The 27,585-nt window shown below is 35.2% G+C and overlaps 2 protein-coding genes across 3 annotated transcripts; one reads left to right on the top strand and one right to left on the bottom strand.

The window, feature by feature from the left end:
* Positions 1–576: 576 nt before the first annotated feature.
* On the bottom strand, positions 577–7,443 carry LOC149184784 (uncharacterized). Its single transcript, XM_089415444.1, has 3 exons — positions 5,972–7,443; positions 1,718–5,879; positions 577–1,593 (listed from the first exon to the last, which is right to left on the bottom strand). The coding sequence occupies exons 1-3, from the start codon at positions 7,441–7,443 to the stop codon at positions 577–579; spliced, it is 6,651 nt and encodes a 2,216-aa protein (XP_089271570.1).
* A 15,327-nt stretch (positions 7,444–22,770) lies between these two features.
* LOC149184783 (WAT1-related protein At5g47470-like) lies at positions 22,771–25,451 on the top strand. 2 transcript variants are annotated; one of them, XM_089418977.1, is made up of 7 exons: positions 22,778–23,246; positions 23,361–23,426; positions 23,525–23,641; positions 24,032–24,311; positions 24,430–24,591; positions 24,703–24,854; positions 25,114–25,451. In XM_089418977.1, the coding sequence occupies exons 1-7, from the start codon at positions 23,044–23,046 to the stop codon at positions 25,298–25,300; spliced, it is 1,167 nt and encodes a 388-aa protein (XP_089275103.1). In that variant the 5' UTR covers positions 22,778–23,043; the 3' UTR covers positions 25,301–25,451. The 2 variants fall into 2 exon arrangements, with proteins under 2 accessions (XP_089275104.1, XP_089275103.1); XM_089418978.1 differs by lacking the exon at positions 23,525–23,641 and having other exon boundaries at positions 22,771–23,246.
* The last annotated feature ends 2,134 nt before the right edge of the window (positions 25,452–27,585 follow it).

Here is a 27,585-nt window from a genome sequence, read left to right as displayed (position 1 = left end):
CAATATAATTTTGACATTGTAAAAGGCTAGAAAGGTCAGTATTATAACAAAGATTAATATTATTATTACTATTTAATTTTTATGATTATTATTAATTATTTTTTATTGCACCATTATAAGATGCAATTATTTTTTAAGATTCTAATAATTATAAATAACTTCATATTTATTATAAGATATTTAATTAAATGATTTGTTTTATTAGTTATTAATATTTAAAGTAATTTTATTTTTCTGTGCAAATACTAATTCTATTAACTGGAAAACAAAATATTTTTACATATGGACGAGGCAGAACATCCCTCGTCAGAAACAAGCTGCCCCATTACAGACAAGAGTTGGGGATACTAGTTACATTGTGCGAGAGAACAGACATTAAACATATAGATAGACGTTTGTAGCCATGAAGAAGGCCCGAGCCGAGGCAATGATACAAAAATTTTCCAACCCAGTATATGAAAAGTCATCAGATTCTGCTTGGGAGCCAAAGGAAAAAAACTGTAGGAAGATTTCATAGAAACCTGACCATAAGCTTGAGACCGGAGCAGAAGCAAAAATAGATAGTCCCCCAATGCGTTACTTCTCCTCTGTTGGTTCATTGTCCTTCTTCTCAGGCTGAGCAGTATCGCCTTTCTTCAAACTTTCACTTCTGCTTGGAGTACTGTCAGGGATGACAATTACGTGCGCTGCTGCCTCGTGAGTCTTGTTCTCAGCTTCAGGCTCTGGGTCTTCGTGTAGAGGAGGAATTTTGAGAAAAACTTCCTGATCCTCTTTTCCTTTTTCCCCATTTTCCATGCTGTCATCGCCCAAGGAGTTCTCATTGCCTGGAGACGGGTCAGGGGCAATACAGGCTAAGGGGGGGACCAGATTTTCCTCTTCCGATATAATGAGGGTGATGTGGGTAGTAATCAGGGGTCTGTGCAGATTGCTTTGGAACTTGAAGTGCATCGTTTGAAACGCACTGTTTGGTTTAGGCTTCTTGCCAGAGTCAACCGAGGGACCAGCTTCATGGACAGGGGAGGGTGCAGATTCCACAGCCAGAGCAACAGGAGGGTGCAGACTGGTATCACGACGCTCCCCAGAGTGATGTCGCTTTCCGGAACGCACCATGATGAGAGAGTGGAAGAAGAAATCAAAGGGGTTATGGGCAGAGAGATCAGCAGGACCGAATTGGGAGAAGCAAGAGGGTTGCCCACCAGAGCTATCGACCGAGACAACAGAATGACAGAGCGTATACCCAGCAACAGAAATATCCAACAAAGACAGTGAATGCGAAATCAGAACTGGGAAGAGATTACCCTTGGGACGGAATGGTTCAAACTTGCCGCAATGCGCCCGATCTACACCATCAACCGCAGCTCCCGCAGACCAAGTTCTGTCACCGTAATGCAATGCACCAGGCGTGGAGAATAAACCCTGAATCGACATGATTATAACCAGAGACATATTGCGCTGATCAATGCAGACATTAATTGCCAAACCTTCACCCGAGGTTGTATTAATGCGCAGTAGCTGCTCGCATGAGGTATTATCCCGGGAGGCCACGTTGCTCTGCAGCTGGCAGTACTGGGTAATAAATTCATGCATGGGAAGCTGTATACAGCGTATTTCCACCCGGATTCGGGAGAATATTTTCAATCGCAGGCATTTCCTTCTGCACAAGGTTGTTGAAGTCGAGAAGCTGAGATTCAGGGATTAAATTTGTTGGTAAACCGACCTGTAGACGTTGCCCACAGTCCACTCCCATATTAGCTAAGAGGTCTGCAGCTTTGTTCCCGTCTCTTCGAATGTGATTTAGAGAGATTGCTCTGTGGGAAGAAAACCAGCGCTCAATGTGTTGAAGCCGTTGAGACAATCTCCAACTGTTACTGATCTTGGAGGCAGGGGATCCCTGTAAAATTTTTGAAACCATTTGGATGAGAATTTGTGAGTCTCCCTCTATTAGGAGCGGAAAGAGATTCCTATCATGCGATAGAAGAAGCCCCTGCCAGAGCCCTTCTAGTTCTGCTGAGTTATTGGTGTCCCACCCCTGGGATCCCAAGTAGGTTAATATAATGTTTCCTTTGTAATCTCTGACAATTCCACCAAACCCAGCAGAACCTGGGTTACCCTTTGAGGCACCATCAAAATTGAGTTTGTATATGTTCTTGGGTGGAGGAGACCATTTCACTTTTGAGGGATCTTTTGAAGGTTTTGTTCCTTTGATCATCTGTTCTTGCTTTCTTTTGAAATTCCAGTTATTCCATATTGATTGTTCCTGCGGAATAGTTGGGAAGTCCTCTTTGTACCAAGTTTTTAGAGCTAAGGTTTCTTCCATATTTTGATTGATGACTTTCCATATCTCCTCCAGTGGCCTGGATTGGTTTTTGAAGACTCGACCATTCCTCTCCTTCCATATGGCCCATGTTGCAAAGCCTGGGATGAGGTTCCAGAGAACATTCAAGATTTTACTTTGAAAGGGGTGGGGGTCCCAGCTGCGTATAGTAGCCCTTATATCTCCATTGGCTCCTCCATCTTTTTGACAGCGAAAGTTAATCTTTTGCCAAAGCTTGTGGGCCAGCGGACAATGGTACATGAGGTGTTCAATGGTTTCCTCTTCTTTTTTGCAGTTGAGGCATATAGAGGGTCCATGGAAATTTCTTTTTCTCAGATTTTCCCAAGTAAGAATTCTCTTGTGACAGAGGAGCCAAAGAAAAGTAGATACTTTCGGCCAGATGAGGGGATCCCATATTTTGCTCCATAGCGGATCCAGCCGGATTTGATCTTGGACGAGAATATTATATGCTTCTCTAGTGGAATAACTTCCTCTTTCTTCATAACCCCATCTGAGAATGTCTTTCTCCTCAGAATGCTGTATTTTCCTTTTTGTTAATTCTGTATCCATGGTTTGCTGGTCTAGCCTCGTCCCTTGTGCCATGAACTGGGTTGCTTTGAGCCATTCTCTGTAATCTTGCTGAGAGGTATTGCACCAAAAGTTCCTCACCGTTTGTTGGGAGTGCAAATCTTGTCCCAGGAGAGCATTTGGTGAGATAAGGTCCCTGAGTTTGGGCATCTGTTGCCAAGAATCATTCCAGAATCTGGCTTGATCACCATTCTTCACTTCCCAGAAGCTATGCTGTTGTATGAGGTGCTTGTGTTGTTTTGTTGAGTTCCATATGATTGAACCATTACTAGTCTCTGATATTCTGATGAGTTCCTCCCTTGGGCAATTTCCCACATATTTGGCCGTCCATAAGTTGGTCCAAGGAGTGGAAGGGCCTGACAGCCATTTCCACCAGATTCGAGCTCCCATGATAGCATTACTGTGAGAGGGGTCTCTTAATCCAATGCCACCTCCTTTCTTTGGAAGGCAAGCAGTTTCCCATTTGACTAGAGCCCATTTGCGATGAAGTCCGCTGCTGCCCCATAGAAACGATCTTTGAAGAGATTTGATTTCATTGAGGACCCACTTGGGAGCCGCGAGGATGGAAAAAAGATATAAGGGCATGGCTTGAAGAACTGCTTTGATCAAAACAAGACGGCTTGCCATATTGAGAGATCTATGAGTCCAAGAGGAGAGACGCGCTTCCAGATTATCTAGAAGAGTTCTCCAGGAAGAGTGCTTTAAGCCAGAGGCGATAAGAGGTGCTCCTAGATAAGATGAGGGAAGTTTTGCAGAGGAGAAACTGAGAATGCGTAAGATGGCTGATTGGATAACTGAGGGGGTATGAAAGAAGAAGATTTGAGACTTGGAGTGATTTATAGAGGCTCCAGAGGCTTCTGAGAAAACTGATAGAAGGGATTTAATATGTCTGGCTTCTTGGACTGAGGGATGCCCATACAGCATATTATCGTCAACAAATTGTTGATGGGTAAAAGCAGGGGAGTTGTGAAAGGAGAGACCTTTAAGCTGGCCAGCTTGCTGAGCATGCTTTACACTGCGCCCTAAACCTTCCGCCATTATGATAAACAGGAAAGGTGAGAGGGGATCACCTTGCCTGATACCACGGGTAGGGTGAAAAGTCTCAGATGGAATACCATTGATTAGGACAGAGAAGAAGGTGGAAGAAATGAGGCTCATAATCCAACGTACCCAGGCCGCATCAAAACCAAATGCTAGAAGAATTTTTTCAATGTATTTCCAATTTAGGCTATCAAAAGCTTTGGAAAGATCAAGTTTGAGAAGCATACCAGGCCTTTTGGAGATCTTCAAGGAATGAATTATTTCATGAGTAAGAATGATCCCATCCGTAATTTGCCTGCCTTCCACATAGCCGGACTGTTCAGGCGAGATAATAAGCGGAAGCAGCAACTTGAGTCTAGAGGCTATAATCTTGGAGATAATTTTGTAAATAATGTTACAGAGGGCTATCGGTCTGTACTTATCCGGTCTGCAAGGCTTTTCTACTTTGGGTATCAAAGCTATAAAAGTAGCGTTTATCCCTGGAAACATCCATCGGAGTGAGCGAGACTCTTCTACCACCTGCCAAACTTCATTCTTGATTAGCTCCCAGAAGCTATGGAAGAAGTTGGATGTGAAACCATCTGGTCCTGGAGCTTTGCCTGCTTTTAATTGACGAACAGTTGTTTCCACTTCTTGGAGATCAACAGGCTTGAGGAGCATTTGATTATGCTCTTCTGAGATAAGTTTGGGGATGGTGCTTGTAATTTTTTGTATGGCTTGAGAGCGGTCTATGTTTGGTTCTTTGTGCACCTTCTTGAAGTGATTTAAGAGTTCCGCCTCAATCTCTTCATGCTTTTCCATTCTGACCCCTTGTTCATTTTGAATATGCGCAATATTGTTGTGCATCCTGCGCTGAATTGTGGTGCTGTGAAAGAATTTGGTATTTTTTTCACCATCTTTGAGCCACTTTATTCTTGATTTTTGCCGCCATAACATTTCTTCCTGCTTTTCCTTTTCGGCAAGTTGCAAGTCCAGGGATTTCTCCTGTTCTGCTAGTTCTTCTGATCTGCCCTCAGTGATGATCTTCTGCTGTATCTGCTTCATTTCCAGTTCTATGTTGGCTTTCCCCTGAAAGATGTTGCCAAATGAAGTGTGATTCCATTCCTTGATCTTACTTTTTAAGTGCTTGAGTTTTTGTTGGAATTGGAACATTTTGGAGCCTGGCGGAGGATGGAAGTTTTTCCATTCAAAGTTGATAAGTTTATGAAAGTCTGGATGAGTCAGCCAAAATACTTCGAAGCGGAAAGGCCTGCGGATATTGTTCCCTGGTCGAGACCAGTGAAGAGAGATGGGCCAGTGATCAGAACCTGTGAAAGGAAGGATGGAAGCCGCAAAATCACCCCCCAGATGAATGGCATTGTCAGAGAGAAGGAACCTATCCAATCGAGAAGCGATTTGCTGGCTGCCAGTCTGTCTGTTGTTCCATGTGAAAATGCCATTATTGGAAGGGAGGTCGAAGAGCCAGTTGTTCTGAATGAACTCTTTCAGTAGAGATCCTTCTTGTGAACTTCTGCATCTGCCTCCTCTTCTTTCCTCCAGTCTTGTAATCATATTGAAATCACCTCCTGCAATCCATAGTGGATGGGGTCTGTTTTGATTAAGAACTGAGAGGGAGTTTAAGATCTCCTCTTTTTGATGTGTTTCCTGCGGGAAATAAACATTGGTCAGAAGTCCATGTTGGTTTGTGCCTGTAATATGAAAAGATGTTTGGAGAAAGTTCCGGTGTGCATGAAGATTGTTGAGCTCAATCGCTCTGTGGTCCCATATGATGGCCAATCCTCCTGAGGCACCATCTGCATCAACTGCTACGTTATGACTCCCAGGCCAGAATTTAGCAGCAAGTTTGTCAAGTGTATTGGAATCACACTTTGTCTCTTGCAAGAACAGAATCTGAGGGCTTTCTTGCTTTAACATATTTTTGAGAATTCGGGTTTTCCTGGGGCCATTAAGCCCTCTTATATTCCAAGAGATTAGCTTCATTTGGAAAGAGTGTTTTCAGGACTGTAATACTTAGTTAGCTTGGCATACCTGCCGGAGTCTACTAAGATCTGCCCAACCTTGATTGTTCTCTGAAGAATGGTTTTCCTTCCTCGTTTTTTTAAATCTTTGGCTATGAGACGACCATCCCATGGACCACCTGTCTGTATTCCCAAAGATTTTTGCCTTTGTGCCCGAGATAATACTTCTTCCAGATTCTTAAGCTGTCCTGCTGGAATATTGTCAAAGTTATTTGTGGTGCAGGCTTTTTCGAGACCTGGAAGGTCCAGATCTCCAATATCTATTATTTCTGTTTCTTCCTCCATAAAGGGAGAGTACTCTGGTTCTTCCATTGGTTCCTCTTGTGAGTTAGCTTCTGGGTTTGAGTTCTCCATTTGCATATCCTGTGCACCCCCTAAGATTTCTTTCTGTTTGTCTGAGGTCGATGCCTCCCTACCTAGAGTACTTGCTGGTGAAATTATAGGTTTTCCCCCTTTTGATTGGTCTTCGTGCATGGGTTCTGGTTCCGGCAGATTCACTGGAATTTCCGACTGGTTAGCAAGGGCGCCAAAGCTGTTGCTTGTGGATGGCCCTGGCTGGTTGGATTGTGCTACTTTTGGTTTGGGAGCCTGCTTTTTATGTGCTCTTCGGCGGTTCGAGACCTTGATGAATCCCTCTGCTTTAGGAGCTTCCGGATCCGATGCAGGGGAGGATTTCTGAGTTAGAGGACAATCTCTAAATAAATGCCCGAGGGCATGACATCTTCGACAACGGAAGGGCACATGTTCATAGTCTATGGTTTGTAACCATTCAATGTCAAAGTGAGAAATGCTTACCGCATCTGGAAGAGCCTGATTGAGATTCATATATACGCAAATTCTGGCATAAGAAGTATATTTGCAGATCTTCGTTTCCTCTGCCGTTTTGACGAACTCACCCAGGGAGTTTCCGATCTCTTTGAGGGAATCTTCCTCCCAATATTCCACCGGGAGTGAATACAGGCGAATCCACACCGGTGCCCAACTGAGATCCACCGTATCTGGGTTGAACCGCTCCACCCATCCTTTAAGAAACAAACCAGCCGCATTGAAGAAGTAAGGTCCGCCATCCAGGACCCTGTTTCTGTCTTCCAAGCAGTTGAAAATAGCTGTGAAAAAACCTTTCGGCCCCAGCTGCAGTGTGATATGCCCCTTAGGTTGCCATTTTGCGTTTATCCAGCTTCTTAACGCCTTTTCAGTTGGCCACAGACCAATGAACTTTCCTATTAAGGCATGATCTTTCATAAACTGAATCCTTGCTTCTATTCGATGTCCAGGCAGTTCAACCCGTGGGCGAACCGTTGCCACCGGTTTGCATGTAGCAGAATGAGCTTCTGGTGATTTGTCCCCTTGATTTACTCGCTGGTTTTCCAAACCATCATTGTCCCTATTCTGAGCTGTGGTTTCCTTCTCTGCCGTGTTTTCAACCTTATCGTTGTCGCTTTGTGGGGGAGGTTGATCACCCCCCCCTGACTGGGTTTCCATGAAAGGGTGTACTTTCAGTCCGTGAGTTTGAGGACTCTGAACTTGCCAGGAATTGCAGGAGGTATCAGAGTTGCAGAGCTTGCCGTTGCTGCAGGTGTTCAAACCCTAGAAGCTTGTCGTCGCCGCCATCGCCTCTCTTCTTCCCAAATCTTCCCTTTTAAAATAATTTTATTATAATGAACTAGAAACTAAATTTTTTAATTGATTGAATCATTTTTAATAAAATTAAATGAAATGTATTGAAATAAATGTAGTGCACATTCATAGAAAAATATTGATGAAATTATAATTTTATAAGATATATATATATATATATATATATATATATATATATATATATATATATATATATATATATATATATATCTGTGTGTGTGTGTGAATTTGTTAAAGATAAATAAATTTGCATTTTTAAGTTTAGTTAATGATATGATTTTAATTAGTTATATGATGTATGTATTTTTTTATTTCTAAAAAAATTATGAATAAAAAATAATTATATCATTATATCATAGTTTTTAGTGACTCAAAATTCTAAAAGTGATTTACCAATGACATTGTTTATAAGTGAGATTTTTTTAAAAGAAAATTGGTTTATTTTCCAATTTAATTTGTCTAGTAGGGATTCAATGAAATCACAAGTTTGACCAGTGAACTCTTCACAATCTAAGAGCCCCATGAACTCTTTACAATCTAAGAACCCCACGAGTTTCCGATCTAATTTGTTCGGTAGGGATTCAATGATCACATGTTTGATGGGCAAACTCTTCACAATCTAAGAGTCCCATGGGTTTGGGTGCTAAATCCATATATGCGGTCAAAACATTAGTTTAAACAACACAAATCAAGATTTCAGCATAACTTTTTTAGTCGAATTCAGATCACAAATCCATCGGAAATTCTAAAAATCCTCACGTATAGACAACGCCTTTATCGATTATAATATTTATTTATATTTATTTATTAATACATTATGAATTTCATTTATTCAAAAATAGTTTTTATAATATTTATTTATAAAATATACATTTAAAATGATTTATTGCACCATGTTATATAAATTCAAAATTACTTAATTCAAAAGTTATTCTTAGTTCTATACCATGATATTATGGATGTTGGCAAAAGAATTAAGAAAACAAAAAATTAATTATATGGAATATAAACTTGACTTTTTATACTATGATATTATGGGTGTTGGCCCAAAAAAATAAGAAAATAAAAATTTAACTACATAAAATATAAAAAACTTGAATTTTTTTATATGTACCATAACATTATTGTGCTATGATACAATAATAATAATGTATAGTGTTAAAGTACCATATCATAATAATAATAAATGTACAAATTCATTTAAAAAAAAAAAAATTATTTACATGAAACATAATTTATATCTTTCCTGCTTTACTATAAACATTTATTTTTAATTTTTTTTATAATATAATATAAATTTTTTTCCAATTTTTATTTGTATATATATATAAAAATAATATATAACTAAATTTATAATTTTAAAAAATAATATTTTATAAACTATTTTAACCACATACATTCAAATCACAACCAAACTACATCATGTTAACATATACATTACATAAATTACAACCACATTACATAAATTGCATTATGTTTTTTTATAAAAATCCAATCATTTTTTTTTTCTTCTGAAAAAAATACAACCACAGATCCAGGTATGGTCAAACAACATTCCATTAAAAGTATATCACAAGTATCACATAGTGAATAATATCTTTAAAATTAACCATTTTATTGTTTTATATTATTAAAGTCTTTAATAAAATATATTTTTGTTTAAAGATTATTAAAATCTTTAACAATGACCTACGTTAAAGTGGGAATTTTAGGAGGGACAACAGTACTAAATCTTAGATAGTCCATATGTAATGTAACAAATTGACTTATCGATAAGGCAAGATGTAGAGTACGAAAAATATGTGATTCATAGAGTGAAGGCATTATTGTGGGAAATATTTTTTCTTATGACAATATAATTATTGTGGAGAAGATTGGAAAAGAATTTTTCAAATTTAAATTTTATGTTAATTTGAAAGCGATGGGTTTTAAATGATTTATTTGGTATATAGATAATGAAAGTGAGATGTTGTTGCGCACTGTATATTGATTATGGTGGGTTGCGGTCAGCATGACGCAATGTTTGTAAAATATCTGTACAATATGTAATATAATATAGCTTTTTCTGCGGGGTCTCTTTTTAAAAAGATAATGAAAGTGAGATGAAAGCAATAAGTTTTCATGATTTATTATGTTATTATGTGATATATAGAATTAATGGCATTATATTATTTTAGACTGTATATTAAATATTTTGGATATATATAAAAAAAATTATTGAAATTTTGGTTTTGTGGTTCTTTATGCTGTTTACACAGGTCACGCCGATTGCGGAACCAAAGGCATGAGGTCACTGCTTCAGTTTTTAAAATTGATATGAATGTTATTAGTTGTGGGGAGGCAAGCTGAATTTAATGAACTATAAAAACTCTGACATCATGCTACAGCTTAGACAACGTATCGCTAGCTGGCAAGAATGTAATCCTAAGGAAAGTTAGAGATGGGGTTGGGTCTTTACATGCCTCAATTACCAAGATATTTTCTCAATGCTATAGTCAACCATGCTGGTCTTTTTAACCAATCTGAGTTTGATTCCCCATCACTTTCAAACCCTCAACCTCCATGGAGTCGTCCACCTAGGCGGAGGAATTGCCTGAAAGGCTAAAAGTGACTAGAATCCAGACAAAACAATTTCAAAAAATCTTGTAGAGGCAGTGTTTGAATCGTGTTTTTGACGGTGGAAATGGAATCAGCACCATAAAAAAACGTCTAAGACACCTAAAATTTTGAAGTTTAACAACTATAACTTGGATCTATAAAAATCTTTGCGGATTTTCTCTAAATATAACTAAAATTTCCATAACTTTCCGAGCAATTCCTCCAGCGAATTAAACTACTGCATCCCTTTCCCTTCCCAAAATATTCGATAACAAAAACAATATGCATGAGTTTTGCTTCGTTCAAAAGATTTGAGCCAAAGACACTTGAAATACTTGCAGAGGGCGCATTGGCTGATTATCGGGCAGAAGATTTGCTATGGGAAATCGCAACACTTCACTAGATTTATTCATGATAGTTGCGAGAGCCGTGAGGGATCGGAGACCGAACACAAACGTGATGACATTTTCGCCAAAAGTTTTCATACTTTAACTAGGGCCTACGAAAATTTATGTGGCTATTTCACTTTTGCTCTACCACCAAAAGCGGGTCAGAAAATTTACTTGAGCTCGGAGGAAGTACTGGAAATTATGTACAATGAAGCAAAAGTCGATTGCATCGAGGCATTTTTTACATTGGGAGATAATCCAGAGCTTCTTTATCCATCAACTATGGAGGAGGTAATATTTAAACTATGTTTGTTTTAAACATTGAGAGATCTTTCAATAAAAATCACTTGGGAAATTTTTAGTCGACACGTTTCGAACCATCTAGTGTGGTTCATCTTTAGGATAAGATAAAAAACCAGATCATGGCATCAAATTAAATATATGTAGAGAGATGTTTGAACAAGTCTTCTGATTCTGATTTTGACAATAATAGTTTTGTGATTATTCTTGAACCCATAAAAAATTATAGCTTGTTCAGTGCTTCATTCTTTGGAATTTCCATTTCCATTACTTAGGACAACAAGAGGAAAATTGTTATGACAACAATAGTTCTGTGGTTAGATTTAGCCTAACAATATCTGGGTCAACTGGCATTTCTCCTTAATAAATCCGACATACTTCCTCCCACACTAATGCCTATATAAAAGACTCCACACATGATTAAGAGTATCATATAACCATAGCATGCACACCTTCTTTCACTATGTTTTTCCTGCTTTCACCAGTATCAACACTTCTGCTATTCTTTCACTATGTTTTTCCTGCTTCCACCAGTCTCACCTCTTCTGCTATTTTGAATTATGTTTGTTAATGTCTCATATTTCCTTGAGCAACATCAACATTTACAAAGCGCTGAAACATAAGTGCTCATTCAACTCTAGTTCCCCTGTTCCTCCTGCTTAGGGTAGGGACTAGCTGCCGCGCAACCCCCGCTGTTTCTATATAAATAGAATTGGTATAAGATTCTCATAAAGATTTTTTTATAATGTCTGTGCATTTCGAGCGTTCTTGGTTATGGGATTGAAGGATACATCTCATTGTAACAATTAATTGTGATAAATTGGTTAAGGAACTGTTATTATGAAATTAATGATAAATTGGTTAAGAAAAGATTATTATAAAATTAATGATAAAAATTTTAGTGTTACAATGGTATTAGGATTTACACAATTTGATGTGTTGGGTGTAAGTGCTTCATACTTTTTTTGTGTGTGTTTGTCTTATTTGCTTCATATTTACACCATTGAAAATGGTGTTGTGCTTTTCTTGATTTGAAGTTTTAACTATAATTTTAGAGAGGCAATGTAATCTTTCTGATAACAATGACATCTTTAAGTGTAAAATTGTTGTAGCAGATGTACTAATAATTATTAATTAGAGATTATGGTAAATTTAATGAAAAAATGTTAATCTTCCAATGTATATTATTATTTTCAACTATTTAATTAGTGTGAATTGTAAATTTATATAGACATTTTTATCATCTTAGTTGGAATAATTAATTCTTATATATATGAGATACCATTATGTATTTTGAGGTAATAAAGGCTTTTTAATTTGTAGTATTCTTGATTTTTCAAATTTGATATGGGAGAATTTCAAATTTATTTTACCTATGAAAATGTGATGACAATTATTCAATTTTCTACTTGTAATTTAAGTGTTACTTATGTTAGTGAGTGCGGAAGTTTTTTATTATTAACAATCCTAGTGCGAGGGATTATTTTGTCAACCATAAGACATAAGGTGCTCAAAATGACACTTCCAGGGATGTGGAAAAATGCTTATCATTTCAAATTGGACATTTGCAAAAATTGTATTAGTTTTTGTATCATAACATGTTAAAATACATTAATATTTTTGTCTATTTTGTTTAATATTTTGCAAATTCCCACCATGTTCATGTCCAAAAAGTACAATGAAAAACGCTTCAAAAAAACAAATTTATTAATGAACTTGGAATGAACACTTACTTCCTTTGTCACAAGTTTCCCATCATTTATCTTTTAAAATAAATAAATTTAACCAACATAAAAAAGAAAATCAATCAAGTTATAAAACATGTTTCCCATCATTTATCTTATAAAATAAATAAAGTTAACCAACATAAAAAAGAAAAGCAATCAAGTTATAGAACACAATCTGATAATGCAAATAGTGAGACGTGGGATAGATACCACCAATTCAATGTGAAACTACTTTTTATATATATAAAGATTACAAGTGTTATAAATTATTTTTATATTTTTAATAATAAATATATAGAAGATATGTAATAAATATAGATAAACCATAAAATCTAAAAAGTATGATGTTTAATATTTTAAGATAATTTTTTTAAATTTAAAACCATTTTATTAAAATATAGAAAAAAAATATTTAATATAGTTTCGTATAAATTTTCAGTGAAGTTTTTTGTTTCAAATAATTGTATGTTGATACATAATATTTCAACCAAATAAACTAAAAACTATAGGCAAACAATTCATGTGTGCAAATAAGACATCTCAACTTGTGGCTCTTTTTATACGTGTGACTTGTTATACGTGTAACAAGCAAGATATATTGTGTTAAGTCTCAAGATATATTGTGTTTAGTTTTCTGCTTGAACAAGTATTAGTTTGCTTTGACCAAAAAAAGTGCACCTTTCTCCATAGTTTAACATTAGAAATTGAATTTTATTATTTTTAATGATGTTTTAATAAATTTATCTCAATTTTAATTGGTTCACCTTTTATTTTGCAATGATTCCATGTGTACCACAAAATCTTTGATTGATTGTACCATCAAATATTTGGTAAGAATGCGTGTACTTCTTCAACACCAAAGTCCTCAAATGAAAGTTTTTCACATCATTTATTTTATGGTGGTTTTGCTGGTAACATCACGCCATTTTATTTATCGATGGAATCCGGTGATAAGTAGTCAAATTTCTCGTAAACCCAAAACTGCAGACGACATCAAACACATATGTAGGTTTTATATATATTCAATTGATTTATTTTAGAATCGCTTGTCCATCACTTCACCAATAAAATATACTAGCAATTGCTAAGGAAGAATTTAGGGGTTAATATTCGCAAGTGGGCTATTTTTCCATTATTTTTCCAAAAAAATGATTCGCCAATTTCCATTTTTTCCAAAAACTATTCGCCTAAATTTTATTGTATAAAAATATTTTACCTTTTATATCGTAAATCTTTTATAGAGGCTATATACAAAATCATTAGAAATTTGAATATGTTCACAAGGATATCATCAAACATTATACAGATTGCATATTATTAGAAAATAGTGAAATTTGCTAAGGTTTCTAAACTTTAAGATAAATTTCCGCCCTTAAAATTTTCCCTGAATTGCCCCTAAAGGTGCAAAGGTACACCGAAGGAATAAAAAATTTGGGAAAATCAAGAAAGTTGCAAAGACAAAATGGATAAGATTTCACATTGTTGCTTTTACCAATTGGGTCAATACAACTGAGAGGACAACTTCAAAGAGATAAACAAAAAATTGAATCTACAGCACGATGTCGCCTTCTTGCCTCGCACCAAGATTGTGGTTGGCGTGACTATGACATATCGGTGGAATTCAACATCTAAACGCAATCTTGTGGAGCGAAATTTCAGATTTTTGATTGTTTAAAATGCATTTTTAAACTTTTTGAACACCTAACTCAAACTTTTAATTTTAACACATATCTACTAATTTCAATAATTTTTTCAAAATTATGCCTTGTAAACTCCAAAATTCAGAATAATTAAACTACAATTTTCTTCAACATCCATGAGTTGTTGTGCATAGTCATGCTTCTTTAAATGACAACACATGTCCATGCTAAGTACTGGGCATGTATGATGTGACTGTTTGCATTTTACATTTAACTATATGTCAAGGCACCATTCAATATTCCTTCTACAAATGACAACACATGCCCATGCTACGAGTATTGGGAAAGTGAGGTATGGCCCATGCTTGAACTATTGGTTCGATGAGGTATGACCCTTTTAGGCAGTAATGTTGAGGTTGAGAGAAAAATAGGAGAAGTTGGTTTTGTTTGTGTGGCTAAAATTCGCCCAGTGAAGATAATGCTTGAAGTCTACACGTACTGCTAAACAATAAATCTGGCTTGGACTAATACCATACTCCACGCAGGTCTATTTCTTCTTTCTTGTTGTTTTCTCTTTTATTCAGGTTACTGTAATAGAGTGCAAGTTCAAGTTCTTCTAACCCATATGTAAAAAATCTCCATAAGACCTGCTTCATCCTTCACTTCTAAAAAACTATAATAGTAAACTTTTCCAACTAAATACAGATACACTGAAAATAAATTTACCTCTCCTCCAATTCAAAACAAAGGTGTGATGCACTAATGGGCACAGCAAGCCCATGGTGATAACTGCAGTTCAATAGGCATGCAAATGTGCACTTGACAACAATGCAACAATGATCACACTCAAGTACCAATAGTAAATAATTTTTATATAGATTTGTAAAGTGAACGACTTTCTATAGTAAGTTAGAGGCAATCGAAATACATATTTGTTTTAAAAACAGTAAGGAAAATCCCACCAAAGTGACTATAAGATATGCCACTGTAAACGGAAATTAACAAGATGCAGTACAACAATTCAAGGAAGTTGGTGAGTAGCACCCAGTGGTTGCAAAAATACAAATGGTAAAAATAGAGAACAATAAAAAAAGGACTTCAACTATATGCAAGATAGGTTGCACAAACATTGTAAGCAGCGAAAGGTCAACAAATCAAAACATATTGCAAATGCTTAGCATATTTCATAAAAATAAAATAGAATCCATACCACTAATTCTTGGCCCTCCAAACTAAATTTGATCTGAAGACGTAAGGCACAAAGAAATGTCTCCTCCTATAATCCAATCCTACCTTTGTATAACTAATCCTAGCATCTTGAAAAAGTTCAAAAGGGAATTTTTTTAGGGTAGGATTAGGAAAGCCTTAAGAATGGATGATGTGCCCCTGATTTTGAACCCCTATTACAATGTAGTTAGTTGATATGACTCTAATGGTTTCCATCATTACTTTAAATGTCATCTAGTTGAGATCCCATAGAAGCAAAAATTCCCCGAAAACCCCTTTCACACTCACCACTAAGACCTTATATCCTTTCCATCATTTCCAAGACATATTTGTCAAGGTGTGTCCATCACATTTATTTGTCTTATGTGCTTATTCTATGACTTTATTTTTCAACCTTCTACATCTTGCAAATGGTTTAACTACTAAAAACATCCTCTGAATCTTGCTGTGTTTATCTATACTCATATCTTTGATCTCGGTAGATTCTTCCTTTGAGCAAGTTGGCATGTTCAAGGAATTTTTTACATCTCAAGGGAATGTGTTCATAATCCAAGATTATGGTAAAGCTAAAGAGACGTTTATATCAAAAAATATTATTGCACAGGAGGTATATCTACAATACTTGGTTACATATAGGATTCTGACAAATGATCCAAGGGTATTTCCTTTTCCTTCTAGTGTTTTTTTCTCTCGTAACTCTTAAAATAAGGAATACAAGTGAATCATTATTAATGCTTTTGTGAAATCTTCCTTTTTAAGGAGAAAATTGTTATGTCCAACGACACAAATGTAAACCCAGCAAGTTGAAAGAGTATGGCCCTTCTTCAAATCTTGTCTCTATGCTCAACATAAGCAAATATGGCCATAAATAATCCTTCTAATTTTATATTAACTCGAGCATCAAATTTACATTTAGATTTAACCCATCCTAATAAATCCTTCTTAGAGGGAGAAATGCCCATGAATTTCCATATGACTACATGATATTTCATATTGTGTATATAGTGACCAATGTTAGAGGAAGTAACTTCATACCTTTATTTTTCTGCAACCTATTTTCTATATGTTACTTCTACGAGTACTATTTGTCAAAAGTGTCATCCTCCATTGGTTTTTTTCCTATCCCCACCCCATTTCAACTTCAACATGGCTCATGTTCGACACCCATGTGAATATATCTTTGAACAACTTGTTTACAAATTTTGCTTGGATACCTATTGTCATCAGGCATGAGTAAGACCACCACTATCATACAGCATGAGTAAGACCACCACTTCCATTATGCACGAGTAAGATTGTAGCCGCCTACTCTGAAATGTAACCTACTATGCTACAAACTCTATTTTTGGACCCTAAACACTTGCACCTCTCCTCCTTTCCCACCTCCTAATCTTTCTAGATTAAAAAATATTTCCATCTTTATCATACCAACAATAGTTTGATAAAAGCATGAGATTCATTCTTTAAAATTCTTCTACCAACTGCAGCACTAATATTGCACCCAAGAGTGATCTATACTTAGGTGCTTCCACCTTTTTAAATGGTAATCACTACTATTTACTCATGAATACCCTAGATTGTTTCAATTACCATCAAACTTTCAAACTCTTTGAAAGACATGGCCATATATTGAGAAACCTTATAAAGGAACCTTTTGATCCAGTGTTTCAAAACATGTTTTTCTTTGGTATCGTTTAAGCTAAATAACTTTGTAACAATATGTTCATCATGTTAACAAGGCAAAATATGTTAACAAACCCCACCCTCCTCTAAAAAAAAAAGGTAAGTACATGTAACACGGATGGTGGCTTGTGACCCAGTGATTCGAAAAGTGTTATTTTTGGATTTTTTAAGCTAGGTACCTTTATATGAATATGCTAATATGGGAGAAAAACAATACATGCTGCACAGTGCCCTGCCAGGTAGGAAATTAGGTTTTCCTAAGTTCATATGTCATAATAATTGTAAGTGTTGTATATCTAAATACTAAAACTGATATGGGAAAGAAAAAACTCTAATGACAAAAAGAGAAAAGACTGATATGGGAAACCAAATATCCTGATGACCCAAAAAAAAAGAAAAGAAGACATCTCATTGAGGTTGGAGCAACCTTGGATAACACTCCCGCTAATAGAACCAGATACACAACATCCTCTTGCTTTTGGCGAAGTCGTTTGGGATGGTGTTCATCTTGGTCTTCTTCCACACTAATGGGTTTGGTTTGGTTTCTCTCATTCACCAAGAAGTGGTCTTCATTGCCGATAAAATAACTATGTGAGACTACTAGTTTATTGAATGTAATGTTTATTTCAAATATTTCTATTTAAATATTGTCCAATTTATCATCCATGGTATTTTTTTAACGCAAAATATGTGCCTGTTGTCTATTCTTCCACTTAACAACGTGTGCAATAAAATATTTATTTATCCAGTATAACTCCAACAATTTTTTTTTAATCCAGTATAAGTCGAGCAGTCGATATATGATCGTGGAGATCTTGACATTGGTGAGTTCAGCACTGGTCTTGTTGAATGCCACTTCAAAGGTAGTTGGCTTCCCTTTATTAATTAAACATTTAAATTCATTTTTTAATTGTATTTTAATAAAAATAATTAAATTTATATTTTAATAAAAATTAGTTTATTTTTAAGAAAATTTTAATATATTTTTAATTATTTTTTAAATTATATATTTATTAATTAAATATTTAATAATTTAAAAAGTTTAATATGATATATTTTTAATTTATATTTTTATATTTGAACTTAAATTTAAATAAAATATAAGAAAAGGTTATTTTTCACAAAAAAAAAAAATAAAAAAAAATCCAACAATTATATATATATATATATATATATAAACATTTCTAAAATGTACTCCCGATTGGGATGAGGGAAGGTGTCAGAGGCGCCAGGCCTGAGTTGACATGGTTGATACAACCGTGATTATTACAACCACACCCCACATGCTCAAGGCAAGGAGTGCGGTGTCCTTTGCCTTGAATGCATGGGAGGTGGGCTGGCAAGGTGGCAGAGGGAGGAATAAGGGAGGGTGGCAGAGTTGGAAAGGGTATTCGATGTGCTGGGTAGGTGAATTGTGCAACGGAGACGGAAGGTAGTGCAGAGCGGAAGGGAGGTGAAGAAACCATGTCTGCGGGCTAGCGACGGCTCTCTGGTATGTAGTCTGGTCTCGCCCTCATTTAATTCATATGTTCTGGTCAGGTTCAAGTGGTAATTCCATGAGCTGGTGGGAGTTCTGCTGGGGGGGAGGGAGAGGCGAGAGGCCACCCCAATGGGGCTTAGCTCAGCCAAGGAGAAACTAGGGGAGGCAAGGGGGGCTATGGCTCGACTCTATGTTGTATTTATATTGCTTTCAAGCAAAAGTTTTGGCAATGGCATGATCGATACTGAGCGGAGCTTAGATACAGGACCCTACCTGAATGGCTAGTTCGAGGGTATGGGGGCTAAAGGGCAAGTCATGCCGAGGGGACTGAGTGTAGCCGAGTGAGGCAAGGGAGAGTTGCAGGCAGGGGGCTGGGACACTAGCAGTGTGGGAAATTTGCTGAGCGAACCCTGGCATATGGATATGCAGAGTAGCACGATTGCAGTTAGGGACCTCGGGTGGCAGAGAGGCGAGCAGAACCTGGGCAGGAAATTGCTGGCAGAGGGAGGGGCATGTGGGTATGACAACACTTGCATTGCTTGGCTCTAGATGGGTCTGAAGGCCTGGCTATGGCCGCAAGGGGATGACCAACCACTGCACCTTGGCAAGGGGGAGAGGCATGGTGAAAAGCTGGGGGATCCTTGCTTGGAACCCACTTCCACTAGCCACTTGTGGGCACAGGGATACCTTAACCCGTCGCAGGCCAGGCAGGGCAGAGAAGCAAGGCATGAGCAGTCGCGTCGGGTTGAGGTGAATGAAATGATGAAGCTAACGATGTTGGAATGTCTACAGGGCACAAAGCAACAGGGCATGGCTCCAACAAAACATGGACGTGGCCATGGCAGCAAGGGCCCGGACCCCCGGGCAACTAAATGACCAAGCAAGACGGAAGGCCACAAGCCTGCTGAGTAATTCATAGCTGAGGCAGCTGCGACATATAAGGAGGAAACAGATGAGGGTATCCGTAAGCTGATTGATGACTGGGAAGATCAGGTAAAACATGAAATGGAACTGGATGATGAGATAGAAGTCTGGAGAACAATGGTGCTTGACCCGGGGACTACACGAGGGAGAATTACGCAATTCAAGCACACCATGTACCTGTATTTCCTGATGAAAAGTCTTCTTGGCAAAGAAATGGAGCAAATTTCTGTGGGGATGGCAGTTACAATGCAGGGCCTTCCCAATTACAAAAAAGACATGGAGAAAATCCTTTTTCAGTTGCACAAATAGGACATCAAGATGGACCGTATTGATTGACACATCCCTTGCATTGTGGAGATATATGTAATGCCAAAAGAAACTGCTGAAGATCCTTCCCCAGTAGCCTCAGACTCTGAGGAGCAGAACGTCAAGAAAGATTAGTCTTCCTATGCTTAGTTTTTGTTTATGTGGATAGCATTTAAATTTCCAGTTGTTTATGTCAGTTTTTATAGTTATACGGTATGTGGTCATGAGACTAAAACTTACCTAGCCTTGCTAGAAAGACTGAAGCAATTTTGTTTTTGGATGGCATATAATGCTGACCGGTGGCCAACAGACTTGGTTTCCCCTCAAGGCGTGTTGAGGCCACCTGGTAAAATTGTGTGGTGTAAATTTGCCTTATACATATAATAGAATATGGATGGTCTTGCAAAGCATTACAAAAAAAAACATTTCTAAAATGTACGTGATAATAACTAGTAACAAGAGAATTGTATTTAAGCAAGTGTAGTAGGAAAATACTATCATATTTTTTCTTAGTGTCATACCCATGTTTTATGTCAAGAATAAGGAACCATATATGGTAAATGTAATATAAACCCTCAAATTCACATGCTCATGGGTCATCTTAGTAATTATCAATTGGTTGTCATTATCAAAACAAAACTTTTGTTTTAATTTAGCTATATTTGACGTTTCTTTAAAATATAAATGTTTTGTCAAATTTTTCCTAACAAAAAAGTTCTTCTATGTAAGAACTCCATAACATTTCCTAAATCTGCTTGTATTCAACAACTTCTCATTGTTTAGTAGTTTCAAAGTTGAGTAAAATTTGTTGATTAAAGTCACCATAATGGTGTTGCTTCAAATTTGACACTATGTATGTCCATCTTCAACAATCAATATTGGCGTAATAGATTTTTTTTGTTTAGGGTATAATTTAGGTATTTTTCTCATTTTTAAATTACATTTTAGAAAAGAATATAAATAAATAAATAAATAAATAAAAATCATTGGAATGCTTGTATGGAATCTAAACAAAATGTATGTTGTTAACTTGGTAAATTGATCCAAGTTTATAATATGTAAAATCTTATACAAACTATCTATCTTTAAAATTTAGGTTAAACATCTACGAATTCCAAATCCACATTGGTTTATGTGAAGTTTTTTCTTTTTTTCATGGTGGGAAAACCTATCATAAATTAACACTTGAATAGTGGACATTGGCTACTAAAATAGTTGTCATTGGAATACATGTTGACTCATCACCAAAATTTGTATTTAAAAGAAAAATCCTAAAATGATGTATATTAATAAAGGGGAAATAATTAACAGTTTCTTATCAAAATCTTTAGAACTTACAAATTGTATAGCTTGACTTTGTATAATTAAATATGGTTCCTTTTTTTTCTAATCTCTTGTTTTTTAATTTTATCTCTTTTTCTTCTAGTTTTGATTTCCTGTTTCTGGATGTACATATATAGGCTTCCATTTTGCCAAATCTTCATAATCTTTTACTTTAATTTAGCTATATTTAAACTAAGCTGCATGTATTAGCTACTATGTAACTTATTTAATTATACCTTGATATTGGCAAATAAATTAAGAAAACCAAAATCTACTTAGATAAAATATAAAAACTTAACTTCTCATATATTCTTTTACAATTTATTATACAACATATGTAAAACAAATTATTGTATTAAGTACACAATTGTACTATGTAATACTAATGTATAATCACTCCAAATGTCATATCATAAAAATAAATGTACTTACCAAAAAACAAAAAATTCATTACAAGAAACCTAATTTATATTTTTCATTGTTTACTATTCACAATAGTTAGAATTTTGTTTTTTTTTTTTCATTAAAATAGAAAACTTTAATACTTTTATCTTTAGGCTTAAAAAAATATATTATAGTTAGAATTTTATTTTATTTTTCATTAAAATAGAAAACTTTGATACTTTTATCTTTAGGCTTAAAGAAATATATTATATAATTAATTTTATTGTTTTATATTATTAAAAGATTTGATAAATAATATATTCGTTTTAGATTATAATTTTTTGTAACAAGGACCTGCATTAAAGTGGGGATTCAGAGGAGGGGACAACAGTTCCAAATCTAAGATAACAAGTTGACTTATGGACAAGGCAGCATGTGGAGTATGAAAAATATGGGATTCATAAAGTGAAGGCACTTGCCACTGCCCATCGGATTATGGTCTCTGAAAATATCGTTTCTTCTGGAGAAGATTGAAAAAGAATCTTATGTCAATGCAGAAGTGATAGGTTTTAGGTTTTATATGATTTATTTGGTACAGAGACTAAAGAGATAGGTGAAAACAATAGGTTTTAGATGATTTATCGATATAGAAATACTCAAATGAAATTTGATTGGTAAATTATTATTTATAAGATAATTTATTTATTAAATATAAATATTTGAAGTTTGGAAGATGTAAAATAAATTTTTGTTATAATTGAGTTTGGAATATGTTTAAAATTATTTTTATTTAGTTATAATCATACTGGTTGGTTTGAAATGCATCGACAAAGGTCTTACGCCCAAATTTTTAGCAACTATTATGGATCACAAAAGGCTCAATTCAATAATTGAAAATCAAAAATATTAGAAAAAATGACTATACATATAAGATAACATGATTTTCATTTGGAAAGAGTGATTACCCCTGTTAATAAGTAATACAGATAAGATAACATGATAACATGATTTTCATTTGAATATAACAATGATGAGTTAATTATATTAATGAATGAATAGCAGTAATGATAACTATCAACACTGCTGATTTGATTTCACAGTGTAAAAATTCATTTCTATTATAAATAAAATAATCTAGCATCAGTAAAACTAATTGAAAAGCTTTTGGGTTTTGAAATTCCAGCCTGACCCCAATACCTTTATCGGTTTTGGATTTTTCTCAAAAAAATTTTCAATGCAAAAGGTCTGTCCATGCATGATATCTTCACAACGTTGTGTAGGAGTTGACTGTTTTAGGAGTCCAAAATTATCAGTATTACTGTGCTGCAGCTAGTAGGAATATGAGCCATAGACTTGCACGGAGTTAACTTCTAACCTTTCTTCTATAAAGAAACAGCTTTGCTTGTGATCTGTAATGTGAAAATTTAGGAGGGGGATTTTAATCGAAGAAGATCCAATCCAAAATGTACAGTGACAAACGCCCTTTCTGCAGTCTGGATGTGTTGGGCATCTATGCCTCCTTGCTGGGTATGCAGATTAGTTATGCAGTGAACGGTGTTCTTATTGGGAAGGAGTTATCAAAGGGGTTGAACCCTCTGGCTTTCATTGTTTATTCCAACGCAGTGGGGGTACTGGTGCTTACACCACTTGCCCTCTTTCTTGAAAAGTATGTATGTGGCTATTGTTTCATTTCATTGGGTTTTCTTTACAATTGTGCAGTGCTGAGTCTTGTTTTAGTGTCTGAACATTTCAAATCCACGGTTTAATCTGAGGAATGCAGGAGGAAGCGGCCAGCAACTGTGAGTTTACCTCTGTTTGGACGGTTCTTTCTGCTGTCTCTCGGGAGGTAAGTTGAGTATTTGAAGTCCACATTCTGCATCCCAGTTACTGTTATTGCTATATAAATAGAATTGGTATAAGATTCTCATAAATATTTTGTTACAGTGTCTGTACATTTCAAGCGTTCATGCTTATGGGATTAAAGGATACGTCCCCTGCCTTCGCTTCCGCAATGCCCAACTTGGCTCCCGCCATTATTTTCATCATGGCATGGGTTTTGGGGTTGGTATTCGCATTTCTAACTCATTTGTTCCCCTATCACTCGCTATAAATTTTCCCATAAGTTTACAGATTTCAGAAATTGAACAATCTCTACCTTCCCATGAGCTTACAGGTTTCAGAAATAAAACATTCTCTGACTTCCCATGGGCTTACAGGTTTCAAAAATAAAACATTCTCTACCTTCCCATGGGCTTACAGGTTCTAGAAATTAAACATTATCTACTATGTGCATGCTGACTTCCAAAAATAACACAGTAACAGAACTAAACTGGAAACAATACTCTAGCATTCACTATAGAGGCAGAAATTATAACAATAGAAAACCCTTGTGGGTTAAATGTGATTGTGAACTGTGAATTGGTGAGTTAAATGTGATTGTGAACTGTGTAGCATGGAGAAAGTAGACATTACACGCGTTGGCAGCAGATCCAAAATTGTGGGAACTCTGGTTTGTGTGAGTGGAGCGATGGCAATGAGTTTCCTGCGAGGTCCTGCTTTAAGCCAACTTGGGCCTTCACATTCAGTTTCTGACCCTAATGCACTGCACTCAGTGGAAAATATTCTTGTTGGGTTTCTCCGTGAGGAAAATGGAGATTCGGGCAAACAGATTAAAGGGTGTATTTATCTCGTCTCAGCTGTTACTATTTTATCCACTGCCATGATTCTGCAGGTATTCTCTCCTCCTGACATATTGAATTAATGTCCAATAACCCTTTTCTGTTATTTGAACTGTCATAGATCCCCACCCAATTTGCATTAAGTGTTTGATTATATAATTTCATGTACAGGCTGAGACAGTGAAGAAGTATCCAGCCCCATTATCCCAAACATCGATTATTTCAATTCTAGGGTCCATTCAAACTGCTGTCCTAATAACGATTCTGGACAGAGGAATCAAGCCGACATCATGGGTACTAGATAGGAGCGGGATCTTCACTTTTGTCTTGGGAGTAAGTCTAGATTTTGATAATCTTTCCCACCTTTTAACATCCACAATAACGTAATCTGAGAATGAGAATGCAAGATCTTGTTGCTGATTTGTTAAGTGTTTAATTTCACAGGGAATCAGCTGCAATGGACTCGGACTTGCATTGCAATTGTGGTGTATGCAGAAACGAGGGCCTCTATTCGTTTCAATATTCAGCCCAGTGTCTACTGTGTTCTCGGCAATCTTATCATCTTTGTTTCTGGGAGACACACTGCATCTGGGAAGGTAAGTGGTTAGATTTCCCAGATTTTCAGGTTTTCAATGGATATGCAATCTTATTGATTATATACATATCTGGGTTGCAGAGGCAGCTTTAAGTGGCATATGATGCCCAAACTTTTGCTTCAGTAAAAAAAATCGGTCTCACAGGTTGAAATAATAATATGATGTTCATATACTTATTTATTTTGGTGACCAGGAAAGTACTGTGTTTAGAAATTAAGAAAATAATTTCACTCAGTGTTTACTTGGCATATTGTAACAGTATGATGGGTATAATTCTTATATTCGGTGGTCTCTACCTTGTTCTATGGGGCAAATCCAAGGACAGTGTTACCCACATCACAATATCTCCACAGAAGGAAGAGGATCTACACACCGCAGATGAAGAACAATATGAGCATCCTTCTTCTTCCCAAGTATTGGATGTGAAAGCACCTCTGCTACGTTGATCAATCTCCAAATGAGGGCTTTTATTTATAATGTCACTAGCTAAAAATATAGTTCGGTGGATATGTAAGACCTGGTTTGTTGTTTTGGTTTTGTATACAACACACATGTTTGATCTCTTGGTGAAGTGTTCATACAAGAAACATTCATACATATGCGTGCAAGAGATTGCTAGCTCTTGAAAAGTTTGGTTCTTTTGACAATTCCATTAAAAAATGAGCAAATGCTAATATAGCTATGTGGTCAACAACAAATCACTAGACCAATGACAGTGGTGGTTGAGAAATTTGTAGGTAGCTAATAAATTGCTATCAAATAATTTAGATGTAAAAAAATCATATTTTATAAAAATTTATATAATTATTGGAGCTATATAAATTAAATGGCTGTTAAATATGGATAAATATCAAAACATTTATTTCACATTGCTAAAATTAAAAAAATCATAAAACTAATTAAATTATAATTTTATTTCATAAAAAATTTATATGTATAACAAGATTCTTAATCATGGAAATTTACCCCATTTTATTATGGAGATTTGTAATTTCTAAATAGGTTTTGTTACAATATCATGGCTTATCAATCCCCCATGCCAAAAAAACCATAACTCACTTAATATGACATTTATTGTTATGCCATTTTTTTAATTAAAAGAGATAAAATGTCATAACTATTTTGGAGATAAATCTCAACCTTTCATTTATGTATACTACTAAGGATACTCTAAAATATTCATCCAATACTCTAAAATATTTATCCACTTAATAATTATTGATAATTAAATTCAAATTATGGAAGATCTATTCCAAAATAGACATACCTATCAACATAAATATAACATTAAAAATATAGGAGATATATAAATTATTGAAATAGTGAATATATTTTAGATAAAATAAACTTGAAAGCTTACTAGCTAAAATGCAAATTGAAGTAGTAAATGTTTTGACTTATACTTTCCTCACATTGTTGACCATGTGCATGGAACACTTTTTTGAAATCTTAGAAAGCCAAATAAAAAAGTTACTAAATAATAGTTAACAAACAAATCAATAGTAAGACATAAATGTAAAACAAATAGTTCACTAAATAATAGTTTATAAACAAATCAATGGTAGAACACAAATGTAAACCCAAAAAGCCACTAAATAATAGATGATAGACAAACTAATAGTAAGACACAAATGTAAAACAAAACAGTAGTTGAAATTAATGATAAAATCAAATAGCTAACATACAAATCAATTGTCATGGGTCATGCTAACCTTTAATGATAAAATCAAATAGCTCACATACAAATCAATAATCGTGGGTCATGCCGACCTTATGGTTACTAGCTTGCCCACAAATAAAGTCATTATGTCATGCCATGTTCCGTCCTAACTTTGCTTGTGTCACAAGTATATTGTGCAACATGTCTAACATTTTCGTTAAATTATGGGTGTGAGCAGGATTGAAATTTGGATTGTATTTCTCTTTACTTGTCAAACAATTTTTTTTTACATCTTGTGTCTTAATGCTTTTCGTCAAGGAATGCTTTGCTTAAAATTTTGTCATTCAAGAATGATGTTCTAATAATAAATTAACCCTTTACCAATAAATATTTGATTAAAATATTATCTTTCAATAACATAGTTATGTTAAAAAAATTCACATATTTTCATAGGGAAGAAAACAAAATGACCATAACACACAAATGAGAATCTTGGTTTGAAATTGCATGGAACAGTCACAATAAAACATCTGTAACCTTGAACTAAAATGTCATTAACCTAGACATGACATAGCATTTGTATATATGAGATATGAATAAGGAGATTTTATGGGACATATAAGATGATCAACATAGTAAAATTGTTGAATATTATTAATAGGAACTCAAAAGTAGATTAATTAATTTGGTATATGTTATGATTTACTTAAAAATAAATACTATATATATACTATTGGATCTAAAGATAAAGTATATATTTTAGCATTGTTTGGGATCATGAGATATACACTAATATTAACAAGATTGAATGCATAGTATCTAAACCTTTTAAAAATTAAAAGACTAAACTTATAACAAATTAAAAGACTAAACTTATAACAAACAAACATTGCAGATCCCTTAACATTGTCTTATAGAATTATGTTATGTTTTCCACCTTCATTATTACATTCTCGGAGAGAAAACGCAGTATTTATGAAATTTAGTAGGAAGTAGCAAAAGGACCTAGTGCAGTTTCCCTTGCCCCATCTACTAAAGGAAGAAGTGACATGATCACCCCTATTAAAATTT

This window comes from Pinus tabuliformis, chromosome 3_2, assembly GCF_031772625.1.
Source record: "Pinus tabuliformis cultivar Carrire ecotype Pingquan chromosome 3_2, CPIR1, whole genome shotgun sequence".
NCBI lineage: Eukaryota > Viridiplantae > Streptophyta > Pinopsida > Pinales > Pinaceae > Pinus > Pinus tabuliformis.
Note: the sequence above shows the minus strand (reverse complement) of the source record. Positions and strands in the feature narration are given on the sequence as shown.